At 41.1% G+C, this 17550-nt stretch overlaps 1 protein-coding gene across 3 annotated transcripts in view; it reads right to left on the reverse strand.

Annotated features, from left to right (window-relative positions):
• Positions 1-2025: 2025 nt before the first annotated feature.
• INPP4B (inositol polyphosphate-4-phosphatase type II B) overlaps positions 2026-17550 on the reverse strand; it is a 329709-nt gene continuing 314184 nt past the window's right edge. For 2 of the 3 annotated variants that reach the window (XM_075066288.1, XM_032768983.1), the window contains one exon: positions 3475-4031. In XM_075066288.1, the coding sequence (XP_074922389.1) occupies positions 3857-4031 (175 nt within the window). In that variant the 3' untranslated portion in view covers positions 3475-3856. Of the gene's footprint in view, positions 2597-3474; positions 4032-17550 lie in introns of those variants that run through there. The other variant, XM_032768984.2, reaches the window with a different exon arrangement.

Below are 17550 nucleotides of genomic sequence, written 5' to 3' on the forward strand. Positions count from 1 at the left end.
TTTAATGTATAATAAAAGAAAAATCTAAATATATATCCAATGATCGACCAAGACAGTGCCAAAGAAATCATACGTATGAGTAAATCATAAAAGTACCAAAATATTATTTAAATGTCAGTATTACCTGCTTTGAACAAGCTGTTCCAAATTCACTGAGTACTTTTTTTAGCATGGGGGAAATCCTGGCCCCACTGAAGTCAATGGGAGTTGGGGCCAGGATTTCACCTCATATGTTTAATAATTGTTCCAAGGCCTGATCTTTCAAACATTTAGGAACACGTGTAAATTTTACTCATACGACTGCTCATTTTCCTCGTTACACGTGCATGTTTTCAGGATTATGGGCTTAAATATATATTTTATTAGTACAATACACATTTACACAACGTATCTCAATGGACTGAAAGGAGCATTTATAGTTCATTATGCCCCAGTACTTCTGTGACTTCTATACCAGCAGGGGTGGGTGTGTTAACCACTCTGTCTTGGCCAAAATCTGATTTTGGTAATTACACTTTGCCTACGGTATCTTAAATTTCCAATGGCATTGTACTTGGATAAAATTCTTATCTTCCTGCCCTAAATATTTTATCTCCAAAGTGAAGGTGCTATACAAACGTCAGTCATCATTGAGCGATTTTGTGTTTTGTTTTGTTTTTGGTTGGGGCGGAATGTAATTAATGGATGTGATTAAAAACCCTGTGATGTCTAGAAGATAAATTTAGAGGTGACACAAGCTGGCAAAAGCACTAAAATTCATACTTAAGGCTGAAGAGTACCCTTTGCCTACATATTGCATTATACATGTGATAGAAAACCAGCTAACTAGCCACAACGTAGCAGATTAAGGAGTACTTACCCTCATAATTATGTTTATGTTGGGCTTTGTGCTGTATAAAAATTAACAAAACTGTACATGTAAGTAATTCCATCCTAAAGAGCTATGTTGCCTCTAATACATAGGAATCACATCACCCAGCACCAAAATGAAACACAGAAACACTCAGTAAAGTCTAAGGGGCAAATGTGGGTCACCTTACTCATGCTAGTAATCCCTCTGACTCTACTGAGACTAAGGGCTGGTCTACGCTACGGGAAAAAATCAGTCTTAGATAAGCAACTTCAGTTATGTGAATAACGTAGTTGAAGTCGAAGTATCTAAGATCGAATTACTCACCGTCCTCACGGCGTGGGATCGATGTCCGCGGCTCCCCCTGTCAATTCCGCAACTCCGTTCAGGTTGGTGGAGTTCCGGAATCGATATAAGCACGTTCAGGGATCGATATATCGCGTCTAGATGAGACGCGATATATCGATCCCCGAGCAATCGATTGCTACCTGCCGATACGACGGGTAGTGAAGACGTAGCCTAACAAATAAATAAAATGAGTAGGATTTGACTCTAGCACAGAATGCCGAGAATAATATATCCAACCGAAACTCCAGAGAGACAGAATGCAATTACCAAATTACAATTTGTAGTTACTAAAATTACATTATGTAATTAGCAAACTTCAAATTACAATCTGCAATTACCAAGCTTCTATAGAAAAAGCAGAATGTAATTACCAAATTTAAATTTGGCCAGCAGACCGAGATTAACATGGCTTGCGAAGAATGCAAGGTGGTCTTTGACCACAAGGGACCGGGATCTCTGTTTTATGCCTGATGCAGATGACATCACCTCCAGCAGGACGGTGCCACTTCACACACACACAGAGTACAGACTCACAGTGCCCCCCTATGGACTCACTAACATCAATTCCTGGTTTCAGAGTAGCAGCCGGGTTAATCTGTATCCGCAAAAAGAACAGGAGTACTTGTGGCACCTTAGAGACTAACAAATTTATTTCAGCATAAGCTTTTGTGGGCTACAGCCCACTTCTTCAGATGCATAGAATGGAACACACAGACAGGAGATATTTATACATACAGAGAACATGAAAATTGATCAGACTCTTCCTGTTGGTATGCATACTTCCACCTTTTCATGTTCTCTGTCTGTATAAATATCTCCTGTCTGTGTGTCCCATTCTTTGCATCCGAAGAAGTGAGCTGTAGCTCACGAAAACTCATGCTGAAATAAATTTGTTAGTCTCTACGGTGCCACAAGTACTCCTGTTCTTTTATCAATTCCTGCAGCAATCTGCATTTTCCTTTTTGGTCTTTCATCAAGCTACTTATGAGGCCCAACTCCACTACTTTACGGAATCTGGTTAAATTACAGCCTAGCAGTGAGGGCTGTATATACTTGGTTTTGAGAACACTCAAGTATTAATCAGACAATAATTGAGGTTCTCTTTCATAATAACAGACTACAGTTATTTTAATTTAAAACAGATCCACTGATAGCTGACTAAGATAACTCCTAGTTTTGTTACACACTCCCAATTCATGACACACAAACAGCAATTTTTATATTATCTAATAGCACAGATGTGTGTTTCTTATTACATTATAAACTTAGGTATCAGCTTTTCCATATGTCCCCTCTGGTGGTCTGTAGTACTTTGGGAAAGCCATCAGCTGTATCATGTTGAATGCATACTTTCTGCATTTGATATTCTTCAGTACATTCTCTATGCGGCATCCTTCTCTGGTGAAAGGGGAAAAAGTACAACTTCATGAAACACAGAATAAATAAATATGTTTTATTTCTTCACTGCAGAGTTTCAGCAACAGTTGAAGTAAAAATAACAAAAGATTCAACTCTACATTTTTGTTTTTCCACAAGTGATGATACATCTTACAAAATTAAATCCAGGGCCAGCCCCAATACAGTTATTGCCCTCAGAAATAGATGATGAGAATTTTATATTTGCCCTTAAGGTTTAATTAAAGTTTAGTAAAATTTTTTAAATAATTTATTTAATTTTACATTTTCATGCTAACTTTAGAAATATACTTGCCTTTCAAATCCTTCACAATATTCCTTCATACTTTTTACTGTACATGTTAAAGTCTACATGTAGCCCTAAATATGCAGGTTCTAGGAGTAAGGCATTTTATTAAGTCTGGCCCTATAGATTTGTAAAGGAAATTTTCATATCTAGTTTATTTCAGTATGTTTAGCTTTGCAATGAAAAAAAGATAAAATGGCTTTCCAAACAGCCTAACCCAACTCTCTTCTTTACAAAGGAAGGATGCTTGTTCACATACAGTACAAAAGTCACAAGTGCCAAAGTGGTGCATCAAGACACAAACAAGACTTAGTTAAAAAGAATATAAAAGTGTCTTGAAAGCAAAAGCAGCAAACGCAACCAAAGCAACAGTTACAAACAGGTTAATTTAATTACAAAACAGAACTCATTCTACCTCCATTAGTTACTTGACAGAAAAGGTTAGTTAAGCAATGCAGTAACATAACCTATTTGTTAAACAAAATAGAAGATTCCATCAGTGAATAAACAACAATGAAGTAGAACAATGAAAATTAATCCAACAAACTGTCCCAACCATTATTCTTGGCTCAGGGTTAGTTTGTATTGTGCAAAATCACTTTTGACCTTTTTAATTGATAGACTGATTGGAGTTTGGAAACCAGGGTGTGGGGTTCAAGCTTTCAGGATCCTATAATTTATTCAATATAGAGACACTAATATATATATGATCTTTCTTTGAGCTAGTTAAAGTGGGAAAACTTTGCCATGAACAAAAAGAGGAAATTAACTCACTTAATGCATAGTATATGTCTTAGATTTCAGGAAAAATAAATGAAAGCACTATACAGTTTAGACATTTGTATCCTATAGACAAATCCTGTGAGTCTGAAAATGTAGAAATATTACAGCATAATTCTTTTATTTTTAAATTAGTTTGTTGCTGTTTGTAGAAAAGAAAGGAACACAAGTGAAGTTTATTGATATTTGGCTAATAGTAAAGCAAGACTTAAGATAAGCCACACAACCAGCAAATGCGAGCTGACAAGCAGCAAGGCGACAGGATAGAAGTGACGAGAAGTTGGCTTGTTATCAGTTAGACAGCCTGTCTCAGGATCATCCGACTCATTCAGTGCTCCCTGGGTTTGTCTGCTGTTAAACAGGGGAAGTTGGAACAAATAGAATAGCATTTAAATAGCAAAGAAAGCCAATACTTAGGTATTCTGACAACAAAGAGACACTAAACATGGCCAACTGACTTGGCGGATTTATGCTAAATAATTCCAACATTTTACTCTGTTCTGCACTCAGACGGGAAGCACAATGAACTAGCTAACTAGATGCCTATTATTTTTTTAAAAGCTTTAAAAGTGTGTAAGTGGCATTCACAGATTAGAGGCTCTTAATAACAAAAACGAAATGAACTGGACTGTGACTAAGACAAACACATGAGTTGATATGCAGTGAAATAAATGAATAAATGCATGGCTTAGGAAAGGAAAACAAAACCACTGTGTCACAATGTAACACCAGGCAAAGTGGTGTCTCTGTGGTGCTTACATTTATTTAGTCCACTCCAGCTTCACTATCTGCTTCTTGAGCATGTGATCTTTTTGGAACAATTCAATTATTTTTTTTTTGTTTTTGGCGCTTTAAAAATAATTGGAATAAATTTAACTCGGCAGCACTGTTAACTCAAGCTTATGAGCTAAATAAATACTGGTATCTTTAATTCAAAGGTCAAGGACACTGTACCTTGTTCAGTCAAATCAACTGTGGGTTAATTTGTACTACAGTGAGGTTCTTCTGAGTCTTTAAAAGTTGTGTTGTCCCTGTATTACAGCAGTAAGGATACCTTCAAATGACTTTTAAACTTTTCAGTTGTAAAGTTGGTGGCTATTCAAGATATTGTCTATGTAAGTGGAATATGTAATACGGACACTTTAGCTAAACCCTTCAATCCCATTCAAGCTATATTTGCATGTGCTCAAGACTCCTGGTAAGGGCTTTCCCTTGGACAAGCATAACTGATACGGTTATAAATGGAATTAGCTCTTTTGCTGTCACCAGAGATTACAATTATTCTGACAGTAGTTTCAAGGGCATGGCTGGATGGTCAAGAAAAGCCAGTTGTGCCAGATTGCACTGGAGCATTTTTCTGCCACACTTGCCACTAGTACAGGGGTCAGCAACCTTTTGGAAGTGCTGTGCTGAGTCTTCATTTATTCACTCTAAGTTAAGGTTTCGTGTGCTGATAATACATGTTAACGTTTTTAGAAGGGCTCTTTCTATATGTTTATAATATATAACTAAACTATTGTTGTATATAAAGTAAATAAGGTTTTTAAAATGTTTAAGCAGTTTCATTTAAAATTAAATTAAAACGCAGAGCCCCCCCAGACTGGTGGCCAGGACCTGGGCAGTGTGAGTGCCACTGAAAATCAGCTTGCGTGCCGCCTTCAGCACACATGCCATAGGTTACCTACCCCTGCACTAATATGTCGTTTATCATGAAAAAAGATACTGAGAAGAAAATACAAGACCATTATGGCACTACTCTGAGTGGAGTGAAGAGACTGCAGCTGTTGCACCATCCTTTAGAAAAGTGCAGCATGCACTCCCGTTTGCAGCTGGCTTGTGCAGATGGATAGCGAAGCCAAGTCCCTGTTTCCTTATTGCCTTATTAGAGAGAGACAAGGTGGGTAAGGTAATATATTAGTTGGTCCAATACAAAATGTTACTTCAACCACCTCATCTCTCTTATACCCTGGGACCAACACAGCTACAACTACAGTGCATCAAACAATTATTAGAGAGACTAATACTCACAGAGGTGTTAAGCCCAGCATTAAAGGGAGGCAAAGATTGAAATTATGGCTGGGTACCACAAAGGGGATAACCATATTTGTCACAAAATGATTATGCTTGAAAAATCCAAAGAAATAATTAAATGCTCCATTTCCCTTTCCCTTTGGGCATTCAATGCTATACTTCAGCAATGGGTAAAAGGGATTCCCAAAACTATTCTAAACAGTAAAAGGTAAAGGCCCAAACTCCCATTGACTTTAATGAGAGCAGCACAGGGCCCTTAATGCAATTACTCATTTCAGTATGAAATGCCCTAAATTACCTCCTTTCCTTGGTCTGGTGCTTTCAAGTGCCTGTGCATGGCACTTAGTGAAAGGGAAAACATCTGAGTCTAAATTTATACAGAAACTATTAAGAAATTAAGCTGACACAGTAAGTTATGCTGATTTAGCCTGTGGTGTGACTTAGATTTATATAGAGAATTCTATATTCTGCATCTGTCCAAGCTGATGTAAAGCGCTCTTTCTGTTTTCAGGATGGTAACTTCAATATCTCTCTATTGTGCAGGATGCAATGCATTTTGCTTTGCTTTAACATATTCTACATTCTTTTGGAGCATGTTGCCTTTTAATTTCTCTTCTCTTTGCATAATCTCCATGGGAACCCCACACATCTTCCTTGGTTCCCTCCTCTCTATCTCTCGGTAACTTCATCTGCTGGTGACCTGATGGTTTTGATTACCATCTTGATGCCAGTGAATCACAGACCTACATTCCTACTTCTGACCAATCTCTCTCCATCCAAACTTACATCTGAGCCAGTCTCTCCTGGATATCTCACCACCATCTTCATAACTGGCTCTACTTTTCAATCTCAGCAGAAATACTCTAGTCTCTGTCTTCAGCCTGTTTTTCCTTGGAAATGGTCCAACCGGAACAGAGCTGAAATACACTGATGGGTCAGTTTGCACTGCCTACACTTCAGTTTTTCTATGGTAGAAGAACTTCATTCTCAAGAGGGGACAAACACCTCCTACAATAAAAGTACCACAATCTTTTAATTTATTTTAAGTGGGTGTGGGTGAAGTGATTTGCATGTTATAATTCCAGGAATGTGACCTCTTTATTTATTTAGTATTTTCAACTCTGTTTTTTGCTCTGTGCCTCAGTGGCTGTGTTCTGTTCTTTTATCGAGGTCTGTATAGCTCCCATTAGCATCAGTAGGATTTATGTGCATGAATTAACAGGAATATATATATTGTGACAGTGTCAGACCAGATGGCTATAGGAGAGTGTTAGAAGGCAGATATATTAGTCCCAGATTAAGTAGATCCATTTTCCCTAGGTAAGGTAACAGGGGCAGTTCCAGAACAAGCAGGAACTTGCTGGAACCAACTAAGGCAGGCAGGCTAATTAGGACACCTGGAGCCAATTAAGAAGAAACTGCTAGAATCAATTAGGACAGGCTGGCTAATCAGGGCACCTGAGTTAAAAAGGACCTCACTTCAGTTTGTAGTGTGCATGCGAGAAGCTGGGAGCAAGAGGCACTAGGAGCTGAGAGTGAGAAGACATTGCTGAAAGACTGAGAAGTACAAGCATTATCAGACATCAGGAGGAACATCTGGTTGTGAGGATAAAGAAGGTGTTGGGAGGAGGCCAAGGGGAAGTAGCCCTGGGAGTTGTAGCTGTCACGCAGCTGTACCAGGAGGCACTCTAGACCGCTGCAGTCCACAGGGCCCTGGACTGGAACATGGAGTAGAGGGTGGGTCTGGGTTCCCCCCAAACCTCGCAACGCCTACTCAGACATAGGAGGAATTGACCTGGACTGTGGGTTCTACCAGAGGGGAAGGTCTCTGTGCTGTTTCCTGATCCACATGGTGAATCTCTGAGGCGAGCAAATCCGCCAATAAGCGCAAGACCCACCAAGGTAGAGGAGGAACTTTGTCACAATATAAAAGCCATTTGTTTGGTTGTTTAAAAGATACAATGCCCCACTGTACATTTATTCTTTGATATACTGAAAAGCATGATCAATGGTTAATCCCTTCATATCAGGAGTCACTTCAATCCACACTATCACCTATGAACTGCTGATGCTCTGGAACTTCTACTCCAAGGAATTAGTGGTATCTCATAAATCTGCTCAATACCTGACACTAGTAGATACACTTTCAAAGCTGAGGGCAGGAGGATAGTGCCCAAATACACTATCAGATAAGTTGGCACCATATCACGAGTATCAAAACATACCTTTAACTTCAAAAACTTTATCACAGGCAGCTATTTTCTCAGACAGATGCTATGGAAGCTATGTCAACCCTACAGCTTATGTTGGCATAACTTATGTCACTCAGGGCTGTGATTAAACCCCTCCCCGTGTGACGTAAGTGCCAGTGTAGACAGTGCTATGTCAGAGGGAGAGCTATCGCTTCTTGCGGGGTCTGGAGTAGTTAAGCTGATGGGAGAACTCTCTCCTGTTAGCTTAGAGTGGCTATATAGAGAGCTTATAGCGGTGGTGCTGCCAGTGTAAACTCTCTAGCCCATGTCTGTATATACAGTGGTGCAGTGGTTTAGCTGTGCCGCTGCAGTGCGTCTGATGAGAGAGGTCTCCCGTCGGCATAAAAGAAAAGAACCTCCATCAATGGCAGAAGCTATGTCAGCAGGAGACGCTCTCCTGCCAATATAGTGCTGTGAACATGAGGACTTATGCAAATGTAACTTATGTTGCTTGGGGAGAAGTGGGATATTCACACTCCTGAGCAACATAAGTTTAGTGGACATAGGCTGTAGTGTAGACATAGCCCTAGTGTCCTAAGGCTGTTCTAATGAAGTTGCCAATTGCAGAACAAATGCCTTGCAATGCAGATTTCAGTCCCCTCTGCTAAAGCAAATGTAACTGTCTGAGTGAAGCAAAGCCTTACACTTAACTTGATGGTATTTTAATTCCTCTGTCTGAAATGTAGTAACTTTGGAATACTGCATCCACTCCCATTGTGGCTTGTTGGCTCGTTGAAACCCTGAGGGGTTTACACTTGGATAACACAGCACCTTGGTATTCTGAGGTATAAGTACACATGCACTAGTGGCCACAGAATGCCAGATTAGATATTTATCCCACTCACCCCTTTTCAAAGCCAGAAGTCCTGGATTCCGCTCAGCTCATGGTGCTATGGCTTCCTGAAATGATGTCAGTGATGTAGGAGAAGGGTCAAGTTCCTCCCAGGGTGACTGGACATGAGTCAGGCAGATAAGAAAAACTAAAGACCTTATCCAAAGCCCACTGACTTCAACAGAAAAATTCCCATTGACTTGAGAGCAAGGCATTCTTTATGCCAACTCTCCTCACCTATTACTGAGCATCATCAGTTTTCCAAGCTATGGATCTTTTAAGATTCTATTTTATGTTTTTTGTTTGTTTTGTTTTTTGCTTACTTAGAAGGCTGAGCTTTCCTTGAAAAAGTGAGCATGCTGCATAGCCAGCATAAGTGCCCTTCTTGAGCTTGAATGGCATTAAAAACAAACAATACTTTCTGGTGATTTGGGCTCTGAATTATATAGGGATTCTAAATTGTTCAAGAATTCTGCTGAAATATTAAATCCTGTGGAAAAGGCAGGAGCTTGATTCACAGGTGTAGTGGAAAGAGATGGCGAGTGCCGAATGCTGCTGTCCAGGTCAGTGTAAATTGAACTGCAGAGGACAGATATTACTTACAGCCTGGTCAGAAGTTCCCATCAGCAGAGAGTCAGGTGTAGCACAACCTCATTCTGCTATGCCCCCACACCTCCCCAAATAAGCTCCTCTCCACCCCCTACTTTCTCCTTCATTGGATGACACAGTTGCCTTCCCCCAGGTTTGTGCCAGAAGAGACTGTCATTATATGGGAAGAATTCTCTAATGTAAATCTCTGAGGGTATGTCCAGACTACCCGCCGTATCGGCGGGTAGCGATCGATTTTTTTTCAGGGATCAATATATCGCATCTCATCTAGACATGATATATCGATCCCTGAACATGCTTCTGTCGACTCCGGAACTCCACTGGAGCGAGCGGCGGTAGCGGAGTCGACACAGGGAGCCGCGGACGTCAATTCTGCGCCGTGAGGACCCCAGGTAAATTGATCTAAGATACTTCGACTGCGTATCTTAGATTGATGCCCCCCCAGTGTAGACCAGCCCTGTGCTGCTTTAATTTCATAGCAGAAAGTAACTGGGCATACAGGAGAATCCAGCTCTAGATAAATAAAGATGCAATTTTAAACACTGCAAAGTGATTAAGTCGTAAATGTATCTTAAGTTTATAGTTACCAATCTGCTATTGCATCACCAACTCCAAAGAAGTGTATTACTCTCTACAATTGTCTTTGACAAACATATTTAAACTCAGAAAAGTTCCTTTGAGATGGAGTTGTGAACTTCAATGTACACTGACTGAAACACAATTCTTAAATATATCTCTTGAATTTCACTGCCAGAAACTGAAATGATCAAACTGTCCCATTTTGGCCTTAGCTTACATGAGGGAATTGTTTTGAGGTTTCAAATCTAAAATTTTCCCCTAGCCCTTGATTCTCAGTATGTCATCAGTACAACAACCTATGCTGTCTCAGAGCATTTCTGAATATGTGCCAAAGAGCAGACGTTTTCAAAAAGCACAAATAAGATTTATTTCATAGCTGAGTTGAGAAGCAATGTTGTTTTTTTAAGATGAAGAGATAATGCTCATTAATCAGACACATCTGGGGCTGCAAATACCTCTTCAACCCTATAATTCTTTTTCTACACGATTTTATTTCAGGTTGTTTTACTTGAGACTTACCACACTGAGGATCCATCAAGCCATCCAAGGGTGTTCTAAGTCTAAAATCTAGACTTTCCAGCTTCATCTTCCAGCCATTGAATCACCTTTCTCTGCTAGCCTGAAGAGCCGATTATTTACTATTTATTCCGAAGGTAAGTACTTACAGACCGTAATCAAGTCACCCCTTAATCTTCTCTTTGTTAAGATAAATAGATTGAACTCCTTGAATCAATCACTATTAACCATGCTTTCTAATCCTTTAATCATTCTCATGGCTCTTCTCTGAACCCTCTCCAGTTTATCAACATCTTTCCTGAAGTGTGGACACCAGAACTGGACACAGTATTCCTGCAGTGGGTCACATCAGTGACAAATACAAAGGTAAAATAACCTCTCTACTCCTACTTGAAATTCCCTTGGTAACAATCAGGATCCAGACACCCCAAGAGGAGAACAGGGGATTGAGCCCCAAAGAATAAACAGTCAATCAACTGTATACAACATTACTGTGCTATTAAATAAGTCAAGTAAGGTCTGTTGTGAAAGCTTGTAATGTTCTAAACTTGATAATCATTATGAGCTATGTATACAGGCTATGGTTATGAATGTATGTATCTGTGTATATAGAGAACTGGGCTCAGACACTTTGTCCCCACTCACATCAGAACAGGGATCAATCAGACAGGGAGGAGTGCCTCCCAAGCCAGGTGTTTATATGCAACCAACTCCAAGTAATGACCCATTGTCCAGCCAGGAAAAGACAAAGATGGGCCATTAGAGTTAAAGGAAAGACACAGAGACATTCCAACTGTGGAATCAAGAGGGGGTTCCACACACTGAATAAACACAAGTCTCCAAGGATAGGGGTGTGGGGAGAGGAGAAAAAAGCCTTTTAAAAGCAGGATTTTGCTTGAAGTTTTTCATCCAGAAATTTAAAGGCAGCTTCTAGGCAGGAAGCTATCAGTGAAATGATGGATCCCCACTATAATTAGGGGAGAAACTGTTCAAAGGCAATAGTTATCTTGTATTAGAAAAGGGATTTTATCCAATATGGAAATGTAAAGCCTGAAGCATCATCTTTATGTTTATTTGCTGTGTAACTTGTATATGGTTGCTCTCTCTTAATCTGTGGTTTTTCTATTAAATAAAGCCAAGGATCTCTCTGTTGTGCAAACTGTGTGGAGCATGGGGGCCAAAGTAAGCTGGTATCTGGGGGACTGGTTTTACATTTTTGGGGGTGATGAACCAGAGGGGAAAAGTTAGAGTGTCTGACAGTTAAACTCTGGCAGGATGGATTTGAGGGAGACTCGGGACAGGAAGGGCTGTTAGTGTCCACTTGCAAGGAGTAGCTAGGTCGGTGGAAGCCAAGGTACTTGTGGGCAGGCTACTGAGCAGCAAGAGCTTATGGGGCACACGTGCCTTACTGGTCTGGGTAATCCTCAAAATATCACACCCCTGCTTATGCATCCATGGATCACATTAGCCCTTTTGGCCATAGTGCACACTAGGAACTCATGTTCAGCTGATTATCCACCACGACTCACAAGTCTTTTTTAGTGGCACTGCTTCCCAGGATAGAGCCCCACATCGTGGAACTGTGGCCTATATTCTTTGGTTGAATGTATATATCTAGGAACAGTCTAAAATGCATATTGTTGCTTGTGCCCAGTTTACCAAGCAATCCAGATCGCTCTGTATCCATAACCTGTTCTCTTCATTATTTACCAGTACCTCAATGTTTGTGTCATCTGCACACTTTATCAGCAATGATTCTCTCTCCCCTCCCCCAGATCACTGATAAAAATGTTAAGTAGAGTAGAACCAAGAACTGATCCCGGAAGAACCCACAAGAAACATACCCAATGATTCCTTGTTAACAATTAACTTTTGAAACCTAGCAGTTAGCCAATTTTTAATCTGCTTAATGTATGCTGTGTTACTTCTATATCCTTCTAAGTTTTTGAGCAAAATGTCATGCACCTTTCAGAAGCCTAAGTATGTTACATCAAGACTCTTACTTTTATCAATCAAACTTGTAATCTCAAGAAAAAAGATTAAGTTAGTTTGACAATCTATTACCTACAAACTATGGTCTTTGGCATTAATTATATTACCTCCTTTTAATTCTTTATTTATCGAATCCTGTATCAGTCACTCCACTGTTTTGCCCTAGAATAATGTCAGACTGACAGGCCTATGATTACCTAGATCATCCGGTTTACCCTTTTTTAATATAGCTTTCTTCCAGCCTTCTGGAACTTCCTTGGTATTCCAAAATGTATAGCGAATCAACAAGATGGTCCAGTGATCTCCTCAGCCAGCTCTTTCAAAACTCTTAGATGTACATTATCTGGACCTATTAATTTAAAAATGTCTTACTTTACTAGCCGCTGATTATCATCATCCTGAGAAATAAGTGGAATGGAAAGAGCATTATCATCACTATATGATACGACTACATAATCTTCCCCCCCAATAGAAAACAGAAATATTTATTGACCACTTCTGTCTTTTCTGAATTATTTGCCATATTTGTTAGTAACAGGCTGTACACAGCTTTTGGCACTATATGGGTTTATACAAGATCAAAATAATTAACCTTAATGCAGACTGTCAAGTCTGTTGCTGAATCAATGGAACAGAATGGTAGAACCTGGAATGGCAGACTGCCCAACTGAAGTATCGAAAGGAATAATGAGATAACCGGTGTTGAATGATAAAGTTGATACATTAAGGAACATGTTAAAGCTGTATACATTTTAACCAAAACGGAAGGTTTTTTCTGTATTTCTAATAGATGATGTGGTAGAACAACAACCTGGGTAAATTTCTGCATCAAAGACCTTATGAATCATAGGACTGGAAGGGACCTCTAGAGTCATCTAGTCCAGTCTGCTGGACTAAGTATTATCTAGGCCATGGGTGGGCAAACTTTTTGGCCCGAGGGCCACATCTGGGTGGAGAAATTGCATGCACGGCCATGAACGTAGGGGTGGGGCGCGGGAGGGAGTGTGGGGTGTAGGAGGGGGTGCAGTGTGCAGGAAGGGGCTCAGGGTAAGGGGCTGGGGTGCAGGAGGGGTGCGGCATGTACAGGGGGGCTCAGGGTAAGGGTAAAGGAGGGGGTGGGAGGTGTCTCAGAGCAGGGGGTTAGGGTGCAGGAGGGGATGCGGGGTGTGGCAGGGGGCTCAGGGCAGGGATTGGGGTGCAGGAGGGATGCAGCAGGGGGCTCAAGGCAGGGGTGTGGGAGGGCTGCAGTTTGCGCACGCCTGATCTAGACCATCCCTACGAATGATTCATGTTTAGATGTGTCACCGGAAATACCAATAAATACAAAACTTTCCTTAATCTCTTAGACAATATCTAATGCAGAAAAAGCCATTGTAAGCTAATATGAACCACACTGCTGCCTATTTCAGCATAAGCTTTCGTGGGCTACAGCTAACCCTAACCGTAGCCCACGAAAGCTTATGCTGAAATAAATTTGTTAAGTCTCTAAGGTGCCACAAGTACTCCTGTTCTTTTTGCAGATACAGAGTAACATGGCTGCTACTCTGAAACCTGCTGCCTATATGATCTACTGATTTACAAAGACCATCTAGTGCGAGAGCGCACAATAATTTTCGTAGGTGGGCTACTCCTCGAATTTGATAAGTGGTCACGGGCCACACATTTCTACTACATTAATGGAAGATGTGCGGGGTCTGGGAGAGAGTTGGGGTGCAGGAGAGAGTTCCAGGCTGGTGCAGAGTGTTGGAGTGCAGGAAGGGGGTGTGGGGTCTGTGAGGGAGTTTGGGTGCAGGAGGGGGTTCTGACCTGGGCAGGGGGTTGGGGTGTGAGGTGTAGGCTCTGGCCAGGAGGCGTTTACCACAGGTGGCTCCAAGCCAGCAGCACAGCAGGGCTCAGGCAGGCTGCCTGCCTGCATGCTGTGGCCCCATGGCGCTCCTGGAAGTGGCTGCAGCTGGCTGCTGCTGGCACATCTCAGCGTGCCCCTTAGGGGGAGGGGGGCAGCAGGTCTCTGTGCGCTGCCTGCGCCCGCAAGCACCACCCCTGCAGCTCCCATTAGCCAGTTTCCAGCCAATGGGAACTGTGAGGACTGTGCTGCGGGCGGGGGCAGTGCAAGGAGCTGCCTCCCCCCCACCAGGGAGGTGCAGAAATGTACAGCAGTAGCTGGCAACTTCCTGGAGCAGCATGGGACCACATCAGGCAGGCAGGAACTTTTAGCAGCCTGGACACAGCGATTGCGAGGGGGCAGAGAAGGCTGGACAGAAATGTTAGTCAAGGTGAGCCGGACAGAAATGTTAGACCATATTGAAATGTTAGACCTGTGGGCCTTATTTTGCTCACTGCTGATCTAGACCCAAGCCACGAACATTTGGTGGGGCTGGAATGGAGGCTCTTCTAAGGGAGTTAGTGAGTTTAATCAGGGATTCGGAGACAGTTTCCATTCCACAGATTGGCAGTGTACAGTCTAATCTATGTGCACATCCAAGAGTGCAGCACCAGGCACTACTTCCTGTTCTCTCTCCTGCCTTACCTACCCTCCTGTTTTTCCTGTTTCAGCCTCCTCTGTTTCCCAGCTCCTTTCTTGTTTTCTCTTCTTCTTTACTTTTCTCTTCTTCTGTCGTAAACCTATCTTCTTTCTAACTGACACTGCCTACTGCTCTCCACCCCGCTTTCCCTCTTCCTTCTTCAGATAAAGTGCTGTTTGTCCACTCAGTTGACTGAACTGAAATGTCAAGATGTGGTGCTCATAGCAAGATATTCAAATCTTGGAAATTTCAGAAAAGGCCTGATCAAACAACATTCATGCACCATAAATGCCCATCAATGCAATGAGGGTTTGGAACGTGGGATCAGGCCCAAAGACGACACTAGTTTTGGAAGTGCTGTTTGATCACAGTGAAAAAGTGGCAGTGTTGTAGACTTAAAATGCATTTAAATATGAACAACCCCTAGTCTTCACACTGTCATTAAAACCTGGTACTGCTGTTGTGATGGGACAAGCCAAGAATGGGAACACTGCTAGATGAAGCACACCATTCTGGCAGTATTTAATAACTGGAGAGGAGCAACTGAAATGGGTTCCATGTACACAATCAGATAAAGCAAAACCATATTGTTTTCTGTGATTACGCTGATAAGCTTGGGCTCCTTGGAAAAAATGCCCCTGTCTAACAAAATGCAATTTACTGTAGTGGTTTATGTGCAGCTCTCTGAAATTACACAAATCTTTTCACTAAAGAACAATGGTGCTGACTGCAGCAGTCCAACTTTCCCACCAAGATTTGTCAATACACCTTGGCTGGGAATTTCAAAGGAGACTAAAGGAGTTAGGTATCCAACTTCTATTGGCAATCAGTGAAATTTGATGCCTAACTCCCATTTATGCCTTTGAAAAATCTCCTCCTTCAGTCCTGTTCTTCAACACCCCTGCTATTGTCACCTTGTCAGTCTCCTACATCCTGCACTATAACTGCTAATAGTGTCTGTATTCTGTAGTGTTTTCAGATCCCCACTGGGGATTAGGTCGAAACCAGTAAACTCATTCCTGCTTGAACCCTGGGGAAAATTTGTACCCAAATACTCAAAAACTAAGGTGACCTATGCTGTTTATATATTTGCTACTGTGTGATGACTAGATGGCTTGGTGAGAAGTTATTTTCCCACTCAACACACATTTTCATTATTTCAAAAATGTTCCATTCTGCATTGGGATGAGCCTGAAACCTTTTGGAAAAAAAGCAGAGACCCATGCCAGAATAGGTGGGGCACTCACCGGGGATGTGGGAAACCTAGATTTAAAGTCCATGCTTTAGCTGATTCAAACCACCCCAGGTGAGTGCTCTGACCACCAGGCTATTCTGGCAGAGTCTTCTCTGACCAGAAATTTCATCAAGAAACATTTCTTGATTTAATTTTCCTTGAAACTGACACTTTCCCACAAAAAGCTTGGTTTTCACAAATTGGCATTTTCTGAAGAAAAAACATTGCCGTACCAACTTAGTGAAAAAATAGCACCAAACCACTATTTAGTCTCCCTACCTAATAGCTGAAACAATTTAAATTATAGCTTGATAAAGACAAAAATAAATTATTCCTGAGCTGAGCTAAGGATCTCTTACCATTTTTTAACAAAAGAAATTCTAACATACAATGAACTACTGAGAGAGCAGCTAGAAGATCAACTTAAATATTTACATGGAAAACATATACAATACAGATCTAGAAAATTACCAAAACAGAAAATTTCCTGGGTGAAATCCCATCCCTGCTGAAGTCAATGTGAGTTTTTTCATTGACTTCAACAAGTTATGCATTTCATTCCTGGTGTCTGAAGTAGAATGTCTGCTAGATTTTTAACAACATCTACTAATTATAAATATTAAATAATCCAAGGAAAATGGCAACTTTTTAAGATTTACTCTTTGCTACTCTCCTGGCCCCACTGAAGTCAACAAGAGTTTTGCCACCGACTTCAACAGAGTCAGGATTTCACCCTAGCTCCTCTGTAGTAGCACCATGGAAAGGCCTTAACTAGAACCATTAAACCAGCTGCTGGACTTTGTGGAGTCAAGTGTTCAATCTGAATGCTGTAGCTATAGCAAAAGTATAAGATTTGTTCCAAAACCATAAAACTAATTTCTATTTCCTATGGTGTTATACAGCCTATAGTGCTGTTCCAAGAACAGATGACCGTCCATTTTATCATCTCCTTGTTTCTATCTCTGTTCTAAAATCAGTACGAAGACCAGTGAATCTTTTTCTATACACTGTGTTTTGTGTGTGTGAATCCCATGGCCAACTTGGTTGTAGGGGCATTATTTACATGATATTTCACTGGGCAGTTTTATCCCAGTGGCACACATCTGTTTTCCAGGACTCCTGTTTTTTACAGATGGTGACCCCCGTCACAAAGAAGCAAAGTACAAGGTCACACAGGAAGTCTGTGGCAGAGCAGAGAATAGAGCCTGGGTTTCCCACATCGTAGGCCAGTACCCCAAACTCTGGGCTATCTTTCTTCTCACATTTCCTGATAAAATATCTATATCTATGATTCTTCCTGATT

The sequence above is a fragment of the Chelonoidis abingdonii genome, chromosome 5 (assembly GCF_003597395.2).
Source record: "Chelonoidis abingdonii isolate Lonesome George chromosome 5, CheloAbing_2.0, whole genome shotgun sequence".
Lineage (NCBI taxonomy): Eukaryota > Metazoa > Chordata > Testudines > Testudinidae > Chelonoidis > Chelonoidis abingdonii.